The sequence below is a fragment of the Oryza brachyantha genome, chromosome 5, assembly GCF_000231095.2.
Source record: "Oryza brachyantha chromosome 5, ObraRS2, whole genome shotgun sequence".
Classification (NCBI taxonomy): domain Eukaryota; kingdom Viridiplantae; phylum Streptophyta; class Magnoliopsida; order Poales; family Poaceae; genus Oryza; species Oryza brachyantha.
Genome location: NC_023167.2, coordinates 19950286 through 19968888, shown reverse-complemented (window position 1 = coordinate 19968888; position 18603 = coordinate 19950286). Strand labels below are relative to the sequence as shown.

The 18603-nt window shown below is 38.9% G+C and overlaps 2 protein-coding genes across 2 annotated transcripts; both read right to left on the bottom strand.

The window, feature by feature from the left end:
- Positions 1–283: 283 nt before the first annotated feature.
- LOC102699310 (DNA damage-binding protein 1) lies at positions 284–8808 on the bottom strand. The gene is made up of 19 exons (XM_006654808.3): positions 8628–8808; positions 8356–8404; positions 8197–8256; positions 8020–8111; positions 7331–7382; positions 7129–7191; positions 6996–7045; positions 6401–6476; positions 5430–5642; positions 5214–5320; positions 4693–4801; positions 4207–4407; positions 3909–4124; positions 3495–3605; positions 2867–3142; positions 2516–2790; positions 1624–1975; positions 1146–1430; positions 284–1051 (listed from the first exon to the last, which is right to left on the bottom strand). The coding sequence occupies exons 1-19, from the start codon at positions 8729–8731 to the stop codon at positions 470–472; spliced, it is 3273 nt and encodes a 1090-aa protein (XP_006654871.1). The 5' UTR covers positions 8732–8808; the 3' UTR covers positions 284–469.
- Positions 8809–10577: 1769 nt separating this feature from the next.
- LOC102722860 (plant cysteine oxidase 2-like) lies at positions 10578–13555 on the bottom strand. The gene is made up of 5 exons (XM_006654807.3): positions 13075–13555; positions 11721–11839; positions 11480–11642; positions 11181–11387; positions 10578–11054 (listed from the first exon to the last, which is right to left on the bottom strand). Exons 1-5 carry the CDS (start codon positions 13331–13333, stop codon positions 10966–10968), a joined length of 837 nt encoding a protein of 278 aa, XP_006654870.1. The 5' UTR covers positions 13334–13555; the 3' UTR covers positions 10578–10965.
- Between the last annotated feature and the right edge of the window lie 5048 nt (positions 13556–18603).

The window sequence follows — 18603 nt, the reverse complement described above, 5'->3', positions numbered from 1 at the left end:
TTGCTTCATTTTCTCCCCTCTTACTTATTATTATCAAACATAACACGTATATGTATGTATGTATACTAGTCAAACAACTAATAAAGTCATCAAACAAACTGATGGATGAAAAGCCTACCCAGCCAGTTCCATCATGTACCCTACCCAGTTTAAGTTTCAGTGCATGATGAACCCTCAGCTTTACCATTCCATTCCTTCTTGTACAACTGCTCAGTCTACTTAAAAAGATTTCACTTCGGTCGCTCACCCAAAAAAAACACCAAATACTACTACTGCCACCACATCATAAACGTTACTGGAGCATCCAACCAAAAAAAAAAAATGAGTAAGCTACAACCACATGGAACAGGAACGTCCATTCCTGTGCGACCAGCGGCATCAACGTTCGGAACAACAGAGGTTTAAACTAGCAAAATATACATATCATCAAAGTTCTAGCAATCTTCTTCTCCTTGTACGTATTATTGGCCTAGTGCAATCTCGTCAGCTCCTCCACCCTCTTGGAAAGCTCCTCTACGGGAACCCCCATCCCCTTGGACACCTCCTCCATCTTGCTTCTGCTTAGGTCAAGGAATGACTCGATCAGGTCACCATCCAGGAAATTACGGGCCTCCGACGTCCTCTTGTCGTTGTGGAATGACCGCCATTGCTCGTGGCTCAGATTGCCAACACCCTTTATGAACTTCACAAGAGTGGACTGGAGCTTCTCAAAAAATACATACTGGTCATGTGGAAGGGATGCAATAATGCCAATAACTCCATTGATTGTGCCAAAGATGACCGTCGGGATCTGGCCCATCTCTGAGTCTGGAAGGCGCATTACGAGCGAACCATGCCGGAGTCTATTCACAAACTCTCCAAGATGGTACTCTCCAACAACCTCGAGCCTGCCCCTCTCTTCATCTGTGGCTGCATCACTGTTCTTGCGCACAGTGAAAAGGTTGTAGTTATTCTCTGCTCCAATATAGATGTCATCATCAAGCATCTCAACTGCACTCATCCAGTTTGCATTGTAATCCCTAGCAAGCTCTTCAATCGCACTTTCCTCATGCTGCCCAAAAAGAAAAACATTAGCTGCTGCTATGGAAGCTAGGAATATAACACTATGTACATCATATGTTGCACAGTAAACAATTAAACCCTACCTTGTACACAAGCAAGGATATCGATTTCATCAAGTCTCCAACTACAATGAAATCGCCACGAGTCTGAGTGTATAAAGCCAATATGTGCCCATGATGGCCACACTCCGACTGCAGCTCATGTGAACCATCCTCCCGTAGCATCCACTTATATAGTTGAATCTTCTGGTTGATAGCTGCCAACAATTTCCCATTGAATGCATTTAGCGAATAGACAGCTCCTTTAGTTTCTTTCTCTACGATTAATTGCAGTCTGCCATCTTCAACTGCAAATACAAGGATCCGGCCCTACACCATGAGGCATTGACACGTAAGTATTATATGCAGGAGAAACCACTGATGTTATTATTGATGAGGTAGAAGAATATATGCAGGAGAAATCAAGAATCCTACTATTAATGAGATAGAAGGTACAGGGGGCAGAAAATCGAACAGATTTTTTTATAAGAATAACACGACATCAAGATCCCAGACAAATTACCTTTGTTGGTTCATTTTCCTCCGGTAAAACATATGCTGTTCCCACACAATAATAAACATTATTGTCATCTGAGAATGAGCAACTAATGATGGAGCAACCATGCTCATATTGATCGAGCTGATAAATTGACAGAAACTCAAAAGTCTGATGATCTAAAAGACGAACAAAATGTGTCTCGCTTTCCTCTATACTAGTCTGGTTGTGCTTGAAGCTGCAGAATGCTAGCGTCCTCGACTGTTCTTGATGGCAAATGCGACGTGCTTGTTCATTCAAGGGGATTGTACGGATGTGAAGCTTCTGGATGTCATCTATGGTTCCAATTGAGAGTTCACCTTCTTTGGCAATTGCAAGGCTGCAAGATAAAGTTCAATTTATTGCCATGTTAGTATAGTTCTTACTTCAAAATAAACACTCTATAACGAACTAATGAGATGGAGGTTACAGAAGCATTTTTTGTAATCAAGTATCATGTGCAAAGAATGAATCTGCTATTTTGATTTATTAGTGATGGCAACACTAGTTCATGTCTATGATACAAGGTACTTGCTGAAAGTTGAGCAAAACATGCATCATATAAGAAAACAGGGGGGCGCCAACACCATTGTTATTCAGTAAAGATATGAGGCTTCATCCTACGATAAATAATGTTTTGATTCAAATAAATCGATATAGCCTAAACAAAATTTACGTTAATGAGGCCCACAAATTGCACCGGATAGCAAATAGGTAATAAGTGATGAATTTAAAAATGAAAACAGTTGTCCAAAGAAACAAAACAATCTACATAATTTACATAAGAGTGTTCATATCAGTGTAAAATCAAGGAGATGTACAAAAATCTGATGGATATAATCAGAAATGACGTGTGAAAAGACATCAGAGAGGAAGAGACCTGTCAGGAATAGCAGCTGTATTGAAAGGACACATATGGTTGACTTCCTTCAAATTGACATTGCTATACAGCAACTTCTTATTGCTGCTATAAATGACAGTTGGTCTATCTGATGAAGCAAACACATGGGTTGTACCCTTTGATGAGAATGTACGAAGGCTTATTGGTTGGGTGCCAAGAGAAACCTTCTTTCTATCAGTTAATTCACCCGTACTTGCATTCAACAGAAAACTGAACAGATGACCATCTCCAAGAGCACAGAGCAAATATGACACCTGGAATGAAAAACAAGTATATGTCAGTAGACGTAGTTACAATCTTTTTTCAAGAGTAGTGAGGTCAAGAACATACCCCTTCCAAGGTACAAAGCAGAACAGACCGAGGAACGATTTCTCCACCTAAATTTTCCTTCCTGATTAATTCAAGGTCTGGAAGTGAAAGTATTCTAACACTTATATCAGTCCACATCCCAACAGCAGCCAGAGAGCTATACTGTGGATTATCCCCTATTGGGTTCAAATCAACACAGGAAATCTCATGTTCTAACTGTATATGTTTCACTTCAACCAGCTTAGAATCCCTAATTTCTAGGTAAACAAGATGGCCACCACCTGTTGCCAACAAAACCTGCAAGATACATAATGTGTTTAAAAAACTCTGATGAAAAATTCAAACTCGCCGCAGTTAGGAGTATCAAGCAGAGTATATTGGCAGCTTCGGCCTATAAAAATCTGTGACCCTAGTGCATACTTTTATCACACAAAAGGTGGTTAAGCCATTGAGTTCACACTATTGAAACTGAAAGTGGACTGTTTATTCTTAAAGTGGTATAGCGTGTGCACAAATGCTGAAATCCGCAGAGGATCTTTCAATAAGTTTCACATTCTTGTATTACTTATGCCTCCTGTATCTAAAATTCTAGGAGCACTTTAACAAGATGAAACTTTTCCAGAGAAAAAAGGGATCCCAAGAAACCTACCTGACTGGCATTAGCTGATGCAACATTGACTGAAAATCCTTCTGGTGCATTCCATTGATCCACTAGCTCCCGAGAGGTACAACTAACCAGACGAACAGAATTAGCAGTAACCTGTCATTGAAAGTAAAAAATCATAACATTTTTTGAGTATTCATTTAAAGCAGTTGACAGGACACAGTTATTAAACTAACTAAATCGGTGAATGGATAAAAACACAGAATATACAGTTTAACAGACAACTTTTACCTGTCAAATAACATTAAAATGATTCCAAAATGATTTTTGTTTAGTTACTTAGGATTCGTTCATGCATTTCAAAACAGGGTTTCTTCAAATTCCATACCCCCACAGATTCATGCATTAGTTACTTCCAATAAATGCAACAAAAATGAATTAGTGATTAGAAAAAGGCACCTGTATAAGCAGATCACTGATAGCATTTTGGCAAAACAAAGTCTGAGTCTGTGCATCAAAGCCTTCTATCTCAGTTTCTTCTAACTCATCTTCCATGTTCATAGCCAAGAATCTTGTCTCGCTTATAAAGCTCACAACAAGATACATGTCATATGGATCATTGAAGGAAGATTTCAATGACCATAAACCCTTGATTCCTTGGAGTTCTACTGAAGCCTAATTTACATGATAAGAGAAAACATAGCTCAACTTGCGGCAGAATAAAATTGGATATATTGGATATGTCTTAATTCAATACCTGCTCATTGATACCAATCCCATTCCGAACCACCCTAAGGGAACCATCTTTAAATGCACCTGAACAAGTGACAACCTGACCTTGCCCCTGCCTATCAAGGTCAACCACACAGAAGTCCACAATGGGTCCAAGGTTCACATATCGTTCAAGAACTTCAACATATGAACCATTGGCATCAGCTTGGAGATTCAGTTTTACAAGCTGTCAAGAACAATAATTGTGTCAACGTACAGAAGGAATTGAAATTTATCCATTCTGCATTAAGCACAGGTAATCATTAAAATTAATGCATGAAGCCCCAAAAAATATGAAGACACATTTTATTGCATTTGCATGCATGTTTTTGTGTGTTGTAGAGTGCCTGATTACTTCTATTTCCATTTTTAGTGGTAGGGATTGGGATAGTACAGTAGAATTATTTCTTTTATCTAGCTTGGACTAGGAAAAAGAACAGTACATTATAATTCAAATCTGCTATTAACTCACCTGTGAATCACCAAATCGAGAACCAACATAGACAACGCCATTGTCAAGATATGATATTGATGATGCAATTGAAGTCTCTCCCAAGCATTCGATTTTCAGACCAGTTACCCTAAAAATGTAACCAGTACATCAAAAGGGGACAGTTGTGTGTCATAGGTAGGGGCCGAGGGATCGAGGCCCAGCCTCGATCCCTCGGCCCCTACCTATGACATGTGAGTAACGAGAAATGGACCAAGGCCCCGTTCTTTTCTACCTAATAAGATTAGTCACTCCCTCGATATCCGTTAGCACGCTTTTCAAACTGCTAATGCTAAATGGTATGTTTTGTGAGAAATTTTTCTATATAGAAGTTTCTTTAAAAAATCAAATAAATACATTTTTCAACTTTTAGTATTTAATTCTCAATTAATCATATGCCAGTCACATTTCTCGTTTTCGTGATGCTAATGGGCCAAATAAAAAAAAGCTGAAATGAACGCATCCAAGAGTCCTTTAGGTCCAAGATAGTGCAGAGCTGGTACCTTTCTCGTTCATGGGTAAGGACAAGTAAATGCAATATGCCTGTATTATCACCAAGTAAATAACGTGAACCGTCTGGGTCAACCCGTCCGTAAGCTCTTATGATTGACTGAACAAGAATGAAAGATTAAGAAACAATTAGTTATGGAATGTCAGCATACCTCCATACGCAGTAGGTACTATGAATATGAGAACCATATTAGAGAACAAAATATTACCTGTTTGATTGGTATAGCTCTAAATGTAGCATTGGCGTTGCAGTAAACTATTGTCTCCTCACCAATAATTATGACACCACCAAGTGGAGCTGGTACAGGTATTAACAGACCAGCACCATTGTCTAAATTGTTCTGCGACCAAGGACCCTCAACAAAGTCTTTGTCCTTCAATGCAACTTCATATGTCTTAACATGTCTTGCATCTTTGTTATCCTGGTATATAGGATGCAAATTAATTCAGATCTTTTACTATCCCACAATGGCCACATCACTTATAACAGAAATCAAGGTATGATAAGGAAAGGAAGAAGAATGGGTAACCATTCATAAAAAGTACTTTGGTCAGTGTCCCGAAAGAAAAGAAAATTAAATCATTCCGTAAGGATTCTTATTTCATTATATCAATGCAAAACTTGATGTTAAAACCAGTAAGAAATTTCATAGAAATAATACCAGTGTCTTACAAAAGCAACACCTACTGGAACCATGAAGAGTGGGAATGGAACTTTTTTTCTCATTCTATGATACAGTTAAGTAATTCACACACTCTGAAGCCACAAGTGTTGGAATCTGTTGGCATGCACAGACTAGAATGAAAAGAAAAATAGCATTCATAAGGATCTAAGAAAACCAGCAGATATTTTGAATAAATAAAAGAAACTAAAGAACAGCATTTCTGCCAATCTCAAGTCTCAATCCTGTGAAATCCAACAGTAACATATAATGTAAATTGCCTATACACTCAGTGGATTAAAGGTGTGTAACAGCAAGTAATCTTTCAACTACTTGAGCACAATAGCAACCCCCTATGTCCAGTGAAATGTATATTAGTCAATGGAACAATATACAAACAAAATAATAGCATAAAAGAATAAACAAATAGAGTGAAGTGATTGATGTAGTTCAAAACTATCCCACTGGATTCAGACTTCAATTCCAGGGTAAAAAAAGTTACAGTGAAGTGAGCAAACCTGGTAGAGGACAACTATTGTAGGTTTAACACAGCCATACAGGAATTTGATGTCCAAAACTTGAAGTTCTTCAAGCCTGACAAAAGACGATGCAAGTGTTACTCTCTGGTAAGGTCAAATGTCTGAATATGTACCAGCCTTAATGAAACACTAACCCTGAATAGTAATGATATATTTAACAGAAGCCATAGAGACCCATATCACAGAAATCAGCATTCCGACCACAACACAACTTCCAGTCTATGATAAGAAATGTTTGTGTTGGCCGGCAATCACGTAAGCTACTGTAATAGGATAACACCAATCATCTGGTTCATTTTCCTGTGTGGATAAAGCGACATAGATACAAGAACTAAGAAAGCAAAAGAGAGCTTGTTTTACTTTATGTACTTTTTGGTTGTTTGAATGTCTCCAACAAAAGCAAACTGGAGAAACAATAGGAAATCTCACCGCAAAGACCCTCCCACATTAAGCACACAAACATGCTCCAACAATTTAGTTACCAATTACCAGGGCACATGTTTTTCCTGACTACATCACTACACAAATGTTTCCATCAGCTAATGTGTTTAATTATACATTGGCATCCTGATACCTGATATTGAAAGCTTCCTTCAGCTGCCCTTTGTTGTCAAATGGTATAACCTGGATGGCCATGGTGTAAAAGTCTCAGTGGTAGCTTGCTAGCAAGGACGAATTGCATTTAAAAAAAAACTGAAGGTACTTACCTTAAACAACCCATCGTAGAGGTGAAGACCAATAAGTCTACAGTCAGGGTCAATGATCCCAATCTATATTATAAGTAACAAGCCAGATATAAGAGGCAAAAAGAGAGCATTCCTATATATACTGCATATAGATCTACATAAAAGGTGTGGTTTCATAGTTTTGCAAGCAAAGTTGGAATTACAATTTGGAAACACTACACACCTGTCCATTGTCCGTAGGGCGACCAATGCGATCAGAAACATCTCCCATCGCTCTACATATTACAAACAGATTGTACTTATCATTTATCAGTTAAACAAGTAATAGTTCTTGAAATTTATCAGAGATTAGCATTATTATTTTCTTCTGCAAACAAACTGTGGGACCATGGTTATTGAGGCATTTTACTCTGGATATCTTTCCCGCTCTTAAACTTAGCTGCCATCGCATCTCCCTTCCCCTCCCTCACTTCCCAAAATTAGCTGTCATCACCTCTCCCCTCCCTCCATAACTTCCCCAGTTCCCCTACACTTGGCTCACCATCTCGTCAGAGTAAAATAAGGTGCCATCACCTCTCCTCTCCCTCACTCACTTCCACCACCTACACTTTGCTCACCCTCTCATCAGTGTAGAGGCTGTCAATAGGGATAGAGAGCACTGACTCCAGCGGCAAGGATAGCCTCTTGCTGTCTCAATCTTCTTTTATCCAGGAGCAGCTGGTAGACAGGGGGAACTACCAATGCCACATGGAATCACCTAGACGACAACTCGATAGCATTGTGCGGGATCAGTGATCCATAATTTTCCATTACAGTCAGTTTGAACCATTTGACTAGACAATGTTATGGCTAAAAAGGGTTGTAACCAGTCATTGCATTGTAAGCTAAAACCAATAGAGCAAGTGCCCAAACCTAGTGAGAAGTTCTGATTTTTCTCCATCCCACTGCAGAACACAGAATTTGTATCTTTCAGTCGCAATAAAAAGGAAGTCCTGAGTCTCATTCTGAAAGGGATGAGATAAGTAGGTATTAGTGTCAGAAGCGGCGACTGCAAGGCGAGGACAGTATCTCAAGTCAGAATTGGCTGACATGTGGGCGGAAGAGCTCAAGCGTTGCAATTCTGCCGTATATGGGAACATCAATCATAGGCTGGTAACAAAAACAAAAAGAGTAATGTTAGGACATTGCAGCGGCACATTATCATTATCATCATGATGAAAGTAGATAAAAAAATCATCAAGCAGCGACCTGAAGGCCCTGAGGAGTAAGCAAGTGGATCTCGATACGGGTGCATTTCCTGCAATATTGGTACATGTGTGGAAATTAGTAAAATGAATAGAAAAAGATGAGCGCCTAGGGTTTAACAACAATGTAACGCTGAGCAGCCAATCCATACAAGTAAATAAAGTAGAGCGGCCGTGAAACCCTAGAGCATGAGAGTAGCCCGAATTGGGAGTGAATCAAACAAAGAAAAAAGAAACCCTAGATGTGGATGGCAGGGAGGGAGATTGGGAACGCACGCGACGATGAGGTTGAGCTGGCTGGGGCCGGTGAAGTTGCCGACGCAGGAGTGGGTGACGCTGGTGGGCTTGTGCGCCGTGACGACGTAGTTCCAGACGCTCATCTCCGACGCCGACGCTGCCGCCGCCGCCGACGCTGGTGGGAGGGTTCTAGAAGGAAGAGGGGAGGGGAGGGGAGGGGAGGGTTGGGTGGCCGTCCGGCGTATCTCCTCCGAGGGGCCTTGTGGGCCGGGATCACGTACACTCTCTGTCGCCAGCCCAAAACTCCAACCAGACCAGCCCAGCCCGTTGGCTTTTCTCAGGTACCCTTCACCCTTCCGGCTGCCTGTATATAGGATACTCGTTATAAATATGTCACATCATCTAAACTGCTCTATATATATTATATTTGATCTAATAAAGAAGGATATTTTATTAATATATTTTTACTCGTATTGTCGTATTCACAAATATTGATCTATCACCTGCATCGGTGGTGGACATCATTTTCTTAACCCACTCAATCTCTAGATCTAAATTTTCTTCTGCATCTAGATATCCAATCTTATATAAGTACCGTGTTTTGCTATAGATTTTATGATGTGTTATCAAATTTTTATATAAAATAGATGTAGATATCAATCTATATTTAACTGTTTTTTAATATCAAAAAATTTAAGAGCTAAATTGTAAAATTGTAATGAGAGTGGATGGTGGTGGCAAATTCACTACCACTACCACTACTCTTTTTTACAAGAGTACAGATCCTTATAGCTACCACACTCACTCTTTTCGTACTTGCTCTAGAAATGCTTAGTGGGTTTTTTTTCCTTTTTTCATAAAAAATAAATGCCATATTTGCTAATAAAAATTTGTATATACTCACCTGTTGTTTCGCATAATACTATTACGTTCCTGCTCCCAATTCAAGATCATTGTTTCCAATAATTGTTTTCTAATTTTTTGGTGTCGTTGAAAAAAGTCAAACGGTATATCTGTAACTAAAAAAATATAAATTAAAGCTTTATATATGTTTTTTAGCAATCTAAAAGCATCCCCAACAGCTTATTTAGATGCCATCCATATTAGGATAGAGAACTTTCATATTTGGATGGTCTTTCTCCATTCTCCAAACAGATATAGAGGATGTTATATATGGATGATCTAGTGAAATACAAAGAGATATAAAGGATGAAACTAGTTTAGATGATCATCTAAATAAAGATATGGATGACCAAATTTAGATGAGCTGTTGGAGATGCTCTAAAAGCAGGGGCTGAAAAATAAACTATGGTAAGAACTTAAATTTCAAATTTTAGTTTATAAGTAAACAAAAGTGACAAGACAAGAGTGTTAGAAGGATATTTTATAATGGCTACATACTCACATGTTCTCTTTTGTGTCTGTGTGTTGGTACAGCGGTCAAAGATAGTTTTAGATGGCGACCATGCAAGTGTTACGATCGTAAACAAAAAATAATTTATAAATAAAAATTATATATATATATATATTTTTAGCGGTCCAAAACTCAAAGTTGGAAAATAAACTATAATAAAAAATGAAAATTTAAATTATAGTGAAAAATAAAAGCATAACGATAAGGATGGTAATGTAGTAATACGAAATTAGAACTAGCTTCTCCATAGGAGTGCCAGCGAGTCACAATCAACTACTAGTACTTGCTAGTTGCTACGACTACGAATTTGGGTACCATGAATCATTCTATCTCTTCCTCACGTAGCAGTAGTAACGCAGTATCCCTCCCGCCACCATTGCTGTCCAGTGTCAAGAGCTGAGCAGTTAAGAGCAACAGGGTATGCAAGTAGCTAGGCAAGGGACAGATTTCTTTGCTCAATAACAAAATGCTACTAGCCCTTCAAACATGAACAAAGGCTATATGTATGTAATATGCCTATTATTTCTAGGAGGCAAAAGGTACTAGCTTCCCTGTTCAATAAACCAAGCAAAAACTACAGTCTGAATTCGGTACATGATCACTTTCCAAAAACGCCTGTGTACAGTTCTACAGGGAAACCAAAAAAATGATCATGACACAAAAAACAAAGACTTGTTCAATGTATCGCCCAATCCCAATTTTGCACTATCAGAGGATAACATAAGAGGAAGCACAGTCATCTGAAAAATCACAAGAGATTGTTTCAATCCTGACAAAATAAGAAGAAACCAAACACTGTGTCACTTAGAGTTTGCTAGTCTGTATGCTTAGTGGCCACATCTTCCCTTGTACCATCTGCCCTGTCTTCGCCGTTACAGGTATCTACAGTAAGCTAGAGGAGGACCATATTCTTCAGAGGAAATGGTTGCAGGTGTTGCCACAGAATGATTTTGTGTGTCATTTCTAGACAATAAACCTTTGTGGCATCTGTACACCTTTCATCTCGAATGTACTATGATTTTCTTTGAGCCACGCGTACCGTGCATCACCACCTGAAATCGAATGCCATTTCTCTCAGCTAGCAGACTTAAGGATCCAACAGACAATTTATTTGCTTCCAAGTCGAGAAATCTCTTTCCAAAAAGATCTATAGGAAAGATGAAGAATCAACAACTCACCGGATGAACTCATGTATGGCAACTCATCGTAGTATGAGCAGTCCCTTCCATCCGCACGGTTGTATGGGGGTCCCATCACGTCAAGCACAGCGCAAGGTGTCCTTGCAGTAAAACAGTGCAAATTCCCTCCGTTTTCAGGGTATAGAACTGTGGTCTCCGCTGAAGCATCGAAAACTGCATCTGTGTTTACCTTCGCTAAACGAGCTCCTGTGGTCATGAAAAAAAGAATAGATCAGAAAACGAATGAAGAACGGGGACTGTTGTTAAAAAGGATAAGAAAAACAATTCTACCAACTAACCTTCTGAGGTCTCAAGTGCAGTACTATCACTATCTGGGGCACTTTTAGCCCAGTCGTAGGACTTCAAGTGCATGGAGCCAAACAGTATCTTGCAGAAGACTGTCATCCCGGGATGATTGTGGAGGGGAATTACAGCTGACTTTGGTAAGCAGAATATACCAAACTGCACAGAACATTAGTTAGGTTGACTTTCAGAGCATCAGTTAGATCTTTTATTAAAAAATATACAAGGTCAAATTACCGAAAACTTGGGGCAATCGTAAAAATGAAGATATGTCACCCTAGGAGGCCCTTTAGAATCAACATTCTTGAAACATGACATACTTGGCTCAATTTCAACATCATGTGGTTTCAAATCATCTGCACACAAAAGGAAGGAGATGAGATGAAATGGTCTCACGATCTGGATTAATATGTCAAGAGTCACAAGTATTTGCATATAGACGTGCACAGGCAAAAATGCCAAAAATAATTACTGAAGCACTCAAGCAAAAAAAAACGGCCTAGTTTAGTTTCAGTGTTAATGAGTCGACTTCAGCTACATGAAATCCTTGGAAGCTTTAAAGGAACCACCCTGCTAGGAAGCAGAATGTATCAAGCCTTCGCAGAGTACCACACGATTAAGAAAAAAAAGCTCATACTACTAGGCGGTGATGGTTTGAAACAGCATATTTGCAAATAAAAAATAATTTATGAATATAATTTTTATATACGTGTTATTAGCGATTTAAAAGTGAACGCTGAAAAATAAACTACAGTGAAAAAACCCAAAATCTACTCTATATTTTGACTTATAAGCATAATCACAGGCGAAAAGATGAGCTGTATATTGGCAGCATTGATATAAGCTAGCCCCTGGCCCCACCTAAAAACAGTGTTTCTAACAAACTTCATTAGATGATTTCACGTATCGGTACAAATTTATCTATCTATATACTGCTTAAAAGCGGAGTCATCCGTCCTCTTCTCCAACCCACGTCACACAAAAGCCATCCTAATCCAAAAAAACAGAAAACAAAAATCAAGTGGCTTGTTGAGCATGTGCAGCAGCCCATCATGAATTAATTGTCAAAGTGCCAAGATGAAAATACACCCCGACACCCGGGACCCGGCGACCTGAGGTGACTCCGGCCGGTGGTGTGTTCCAGTTCCACCAAGGGTGCAGGAAAATTCAGTATCTGCCAGAGCTCACAAGCCAAGGGCAAAGCCATGGCTGGCACGGCAAAACCAAACCATACCTGAATAGCAAAAGATGGTCCATACCAAAAACGGACCTGTCACGGGAGGAAAGGAAAAGCTTGTTGTTGGTGACCTGCAGTGCAGTGCAGTGCAGGTGATATGTACTGCCATCGTTGTCGATAGTACTACATCGATCCTACTAATAAGCACGATAAACATGTCCTTTGCAAATCAACTGGAAAGAATGAAACTTTAAACCTCGCTTTAATTCCCCCCAACTACTAGAGCAGTGGAGTTTCAAGAAGGAGCATACTAGTCAAGGTTATGGATGGTGCACGTAGGCAAATGGAGTATGTGCTAGTGATAGCAGGAGACAAGTGTCTGTACTAGGTAGGGTAGGTGGTAGATATACGTACTGAGTAGGGCGGCGAGGCGCGCGACGGCCTGGGGCGGCGGCACGAAGCCCGGGAAGGAATCGCGGAAGACCTCCTTGCTGGTGTCGAACAGGCTCTGCATCGCGGGCACGGGCGTGGGCGTGGGCGTGGGCGTGGGCGGAGGAGGCGGCGCGGCGGCGGGCTTCTTGTGGCGGCGGCGGTTCTTCTTGGACGAGGGGCGGTCCTTGTCGGTGGCGGGCAGGTCGATCCTCCCTTTGCCTCCTCCGAGCTGCAAGGGCATGACAAAGAGGAGAGAAAAATCGGATCTTGAGGGAGGGGGATCGGGGTGGCCGGGTAGGTGTAAAAATCGGAGGAGGAGGAGTCGAGGATGGATGGATGGAAAGGAGATAGATATTAGTCGTATGAAGAAGAAGCAGGAAGGAGAAGGAGAAGGAGAAGGAGGAGGAGGCGTCGTCCATGCGAATGGGAGAGAAACCGAAACCCAGCGAGGAGAAACCGGGGGCGGGACGGGAGGGGGGAGGGGCACTCCACGCGAGGGGAGGCGGGGGCGGGAGGAGGAAACCCCTCCCCAGGCCAGCCAAACCATTTCCTGTGGGCCGAATCCCATACTGCCTCCGGTTTCCGTTTCTGATTTTTTTTCTTTTGGTATTTATTCAATACAATAGATTTGTCTCGTGCCGCTCCGTTGGCTGGGTTCCGGATGGCCTCCGTTGCCTCCGGTCGTAATTTGGTTGCCAGGTCACGCCAGCCACTGCCTCCCGAAACTACGTGGATCCGCCTGCCACCTGGACATCCGCCTACCTTACACGTCACTCCCTTTTTTATTTGCACCTTGCTCCCTCCATTCCTACGTAATTTATCGCTATACTATTCATTTCCTAAGTTCAAAGCTTTTACTACTATAAGTTTATAAATATTTCAAAATAAATTTACCATTCCTAACAAAATCATACGTTATCCCATGTTTCTTTTATACACCTCTCCTCCCATCCCAATCCCGTTGTTTACTTTTTTTATTGATGTTCTTTTAGCTTCTATTTTTTTCAAGCGAGTGATTATTTATTGGAAAGCTAGGTAAATTTTATTTCCATATTTTTGTCAGATATGCTATAATAAAATGTTGATTCCATAAAAAATTTAAGATATGTTTATATACTCTTTCATAATAAAATTAACATGTATTTTAAAGACGACAAGAGTCTTGGACTAGGAGATGGGAATGGTGTAATGGTTGTTCAACAATATTTTTGTTCTTGAATATCTCAAGTTAATCATTTGTATCGCCGCCACCGTCAATTGCAGCCTAAATGAGCTCATAACCATCCAATTCGAATACATTTGTAAGATTGACTCTTACTCTATTGGCATCCTCTCTTTTGAGTTATTTGCCTTCTAGCTTCATAGGATTATGTTACATATTTTTAGAATTGCACGGAGTGACATGGTTATTGAGGCTACCGTCCATTGGTAGGCCTAGTAGAGTAGTAGCCCTCATTTTGTACAACTTGTAGTGCCTTGTCGTTGACGTTGAGATACATACTAGCTTGATTAATGCAACAATGGTAGCATTTTTATCCCTGGTGCAATGACAACTAACAACATAGCAATTGGCATGAGACACAAGATTAGTGTGAGGTGTCGAAGAAAAAAAAAAGGCACCCTTTGTAAATAACTTTTTGGACTGTTAAGCACCTTCTAATCTTGAAACTTCGTCTTCTTTAAAAATATATTATTTTTTGTGGAGAGCATGGAATCACATTTAAAAAACTCTACCACTAGCATCGATTGCTAAGCTAGCTCAAAACATTTGTTGCTAAGTTATGTAGGGCCCTCGTCTCATTGATCCATACCAAATACCATTTTGAGGCCTATGGACACGGCCATGATATTACGCCTCTTTTTTTTCTGCCTTTATTTCAGTAAATATTTCTTTTGCACGCCTCTCTGACCTACCATGTGTAAACCTTAGTCATGACGGTATGTTTAAAACATGCCACAAACATCTCAAATCATTATATATATCAACATACATAGTATATTAGTAGTTTGGAATCATACAGCTCACTAGCAACATGTTAATCATTTTATCTAAAAAGTTCAGTCCAAATAACTCTTATTTATATACAGAGTTTAATAATTGGAAATTTTAGTATCCACTTGATCGGAGCTTTTGAACTACCGATAAAAGGGTTGTTCTGAATATATTCATATTATTTTCACTATTAAAGTACTTTGGTGCATATGTCTATTATGTCAGTAGATAATTAAAAATCTGTAACCACTCATAAACAAATTTGGGAGGACACTGAAGTTATAGAAATGGGACCAACTTTAACGTAGTATATGGTGACAAATGTGAAACATGCGACATTGATAGCTAGCCGGATAATCTGAAACTATGAACTGGTGGGACACCACAAGCACAAAACCTGCTGGAAAGCTAGTTTCTGAAATGAACTTTTGTTGTTAACAACATCCAATTGAACATGCTCCACTGGAAAGAAAACTGCAAAGCAGAGGGCAGCAAAGTGAGCGGTCAGTGGTTTGGAGGTCGTTTCCTTCGATTCCTGTGGGTGGTAGGACGCTCATTCGTTCCGGCGTTGATTTGTTAATCAAGGACATGGAAATGCCCTGATCCATCGAAATGATACCAACCTACCTCTGCATCGTCAAAAAGAACGAACCCATACGGCTGCATTTCATCCATGTGTTAACTAGTTAATTGATTAAGTACATCATCTATGTGTTTTATTACGTAGACACGCAGTAATGCTGCTGTCATGCTGTACCATGTTCTTGCTAACCGTGTAGTATAGCTTTCATTCTAAAATATAATCATTTCTAAAGTTGGATACAATATTATAGTAATTAAAAAATATGTGGGAATGATTGAAGAAATTATGTGAATGTTTGAAAAGAAAACGCAGTGAAAAAATAAAATAAGAATGAGTATGATTGGTTGAGATGATGAGATACGTGAAGAAATAATTATGTTTTGAGATCAATGATGAGCGGTAGAAGTATTTTCGTTTTAAAATGAAATGGGTAGCCATTAAGCTACGCAAAGTTAAGGCCTCCTTTTGATTCAAAGGAAATTACTAGGAATTTTAGAGGATTTTATTTCTATAGGAATTTTTCAACAAAGCCCTTTTAATTAAAGGAATGAACCCTATGAAATTTCTATGGAATGTCTCTTCCTATGTAAGTTTTGTAGGAAAATATAACAAGAGGTAGAACCTCATGGAAAAAATCTTATGAGTCTTTATCTCTCTTCAAATTTCTGTGTTTTTCCTGTGATCCGATCAAATGGTCATTTCTACGTTTTTTCTGTATTTTACAATTCTCAATCAAATGGTCATTCCTACGTTTTTTCTGTATTTTACAATTTTCTATTTTACACTTACATTTCTATCAGAATTTTATGTTTTTCCTATTCATCCGTTTTTTCATTCATGCGATTCAAAGGGGTCCTAATTGTTGCGTTTCTTCTTTACTTATCCTTTTAACGGCCATGGTTTTTGCCATGATATGCTAATTAGTCAAGTGGTTAGCTGATCGGTGGTGCACAAACAACTTGCACCATTGGAAAAATGTGGCTGCTGGAAACTAGCCAGCCATGCATGCATATCGTTTTTGTGATCGCTGGTTAATCCGTGACTCAAATTTGATCTTCCGCTATAGTCCAAAGATGGTAGGGTATATCTTATAACAATCGTTACCCGTGGATATATATCTTATAAATATAATATATATTGCCATGTACAAAAGATCTGGTTGCCAAGTCTTAACTCACTATGTGCTTGGTTGGTACTCTCTCTTTGAAATTATATTATGTTATGATCGTCGTTTATCAATGAGTATATTTTGGCCTTGTTTGGTTTTTTAATTTATGACTAAAAATTAGTCCGTGAACTAAAATATTTTATTTTAGTCCCTACTATTTGGTTAGAGAGACTAAAAGTAATTATTTTTTAAATCACAAATCAGCAGCAACAAGCCGTAAGCAGCAGCAGCGACGGCTGCCTCCGGCGTGGGCCGCGGCGATCTAAGTAAAGAAGGAAAATTAGACCCAATAAGTTTCTCCTAAAGAGACTAATAGCCTAATAGTATTTTTTGTTCTTTTTAATCTTTTCTGTTTGGGTTTTTAGGGACTATAAGGGACTAAAATAGAGGGACTAATTGATTAGTCCCTCTAACTAAGGGTCTTTATATACACGCTTAGATTTATTATAAACCTAGAAGGATAATGATAAATTTTGATATGAATTATAATATGAAACACGCATGTGCATGCATATTTCTATTATGGATAGCCATACCGTATCAATGATGTACGATGTATCATCGTACTTTTAGATTATATACTACATATCGTCCATGCACAATAATGATACACCTGCATGTTACTATGCTAACGCATAAACCACTTTTTAAAAATAAGAATAAATTATACTTGGGTCGTATATTTTTACTACAATTTTACTTTTAACCATATTACTTTTAACCATATGTAAAGTGATTTTCACCTTGAAATAGGTATTATTGGAATATGTTGTACTTTGAACTTGGTTATCCATATATAAGAGTGACATATCAACCATAGAGGTGGTTGATCTAATTGAAATACGGGGATACCTAATCCAAGGTGTAACATTTGGTAGCAATAACTAGTCCAAAGTGAGAAAAAAAACTTCAATGGTGATCTAAGAGTGAAACTTTGATAATAATGTGTGGCTCCAAGACCAATTTACTCTAAAAATTTACATTTTAGTCCAGCTTTGTTTAACCACACTTGTATATTAGATCCATGTAAATTAACCTACCTTTCTACTTTCAAATGGGAATACTTTCAAATGTTTTCCATTTGGTCTGTTATTCATACTCTAGCCTCCATCTCATATATTTCTTTTTCTACCGTCGATGAACATACCCAAATCCTAACCTTCCTGCCCTGTGACAATGATACGAGCAACAACAGTGTAGGTTAATCTTGAGCATACTACTGACACACTGAAGTCTCTACCAGCATTAGTGTCGATATGCAAAATAGAGATGCCGTGTTTGTTTAGCACGAGCTCAAGGTTGTCAGTGACATTGCACTGTAGCACTTAAGAACATGTGATGAGGGATGACGAAGACGGCAAAGGCGAAGCATTAAGTATGAGATATAGAAGTCAAATTGATTGCATCTGAATAATGAGTTGGCACTTGGTACTGCATATCATCAGGGCTCATATAGTTAGACTATTATTGTGAGTTATCAAATTTATGTTAGTGATAAAATTAAATATTTCAAGGAATAAACTTTATAAATAGCTTAAAGCTAGCGACCTAAGTAGTGAAATTGACGATTTTTTAAGAAAATATATTATTCAACAGTGAATCAAACAATCTATTTCAATAATATGGTGAATGAATTGAAAAGGACAATACATTGGTCTTGTGTATGGAGCTTCTAACATATGCAGTTTTACACAAAATATCCAAAAAAAAAAAGCTATCTTAAGTAATACTCAGATTATGATAAACTATAGTTTTTAGAATCCAAAT

Bases quoted from the DNA above. Each gene is read 5' to 3' on its own strand.
- LOC102722860 (XM_006654807.3), bottom strand. From the start codon at position 13,333: ATGCCCTTGCAGCTCGGAGGAGGCAAAGGGAGGATCGACCTGCCCGCC. The intron at 11,840-13,074 runs GTACGTATATCT...TTTTGTGTGCAG, and splicing joins GCGCCTCGCCGCCCTACTCA to ATGATTTGAAACCACATGAT. The intron at 11,055-11,180 runs GTGAGTTGTTGA...ATTCGATTTCAG, and splicing joins GCCATACATGAGTTCATCCG to GTGGTGATGCACGGTACGCG.
- LOC102699310 (XM_006654808.3), bottom strand. From the start codon at position 8,731: ATGAGCGTCTGGAACTACGTCGTCACGGCGCACAAGCCCACCAGCGTC. The intron at 7,383-8,019 runs GTTTGGGCACTT...TGTAATATGTAG, and splicing joins AAATCAGAACTTCTCACTAG to AGCGATGGGAGATGTTTCTG. The intron at 5,321-5,429 runs GTAATATTTTGT...ATTCTTGTTCAG, and splicing joins GAGCTATACCAATCAAACAG to TCAATCATAAGAGCTTACGG.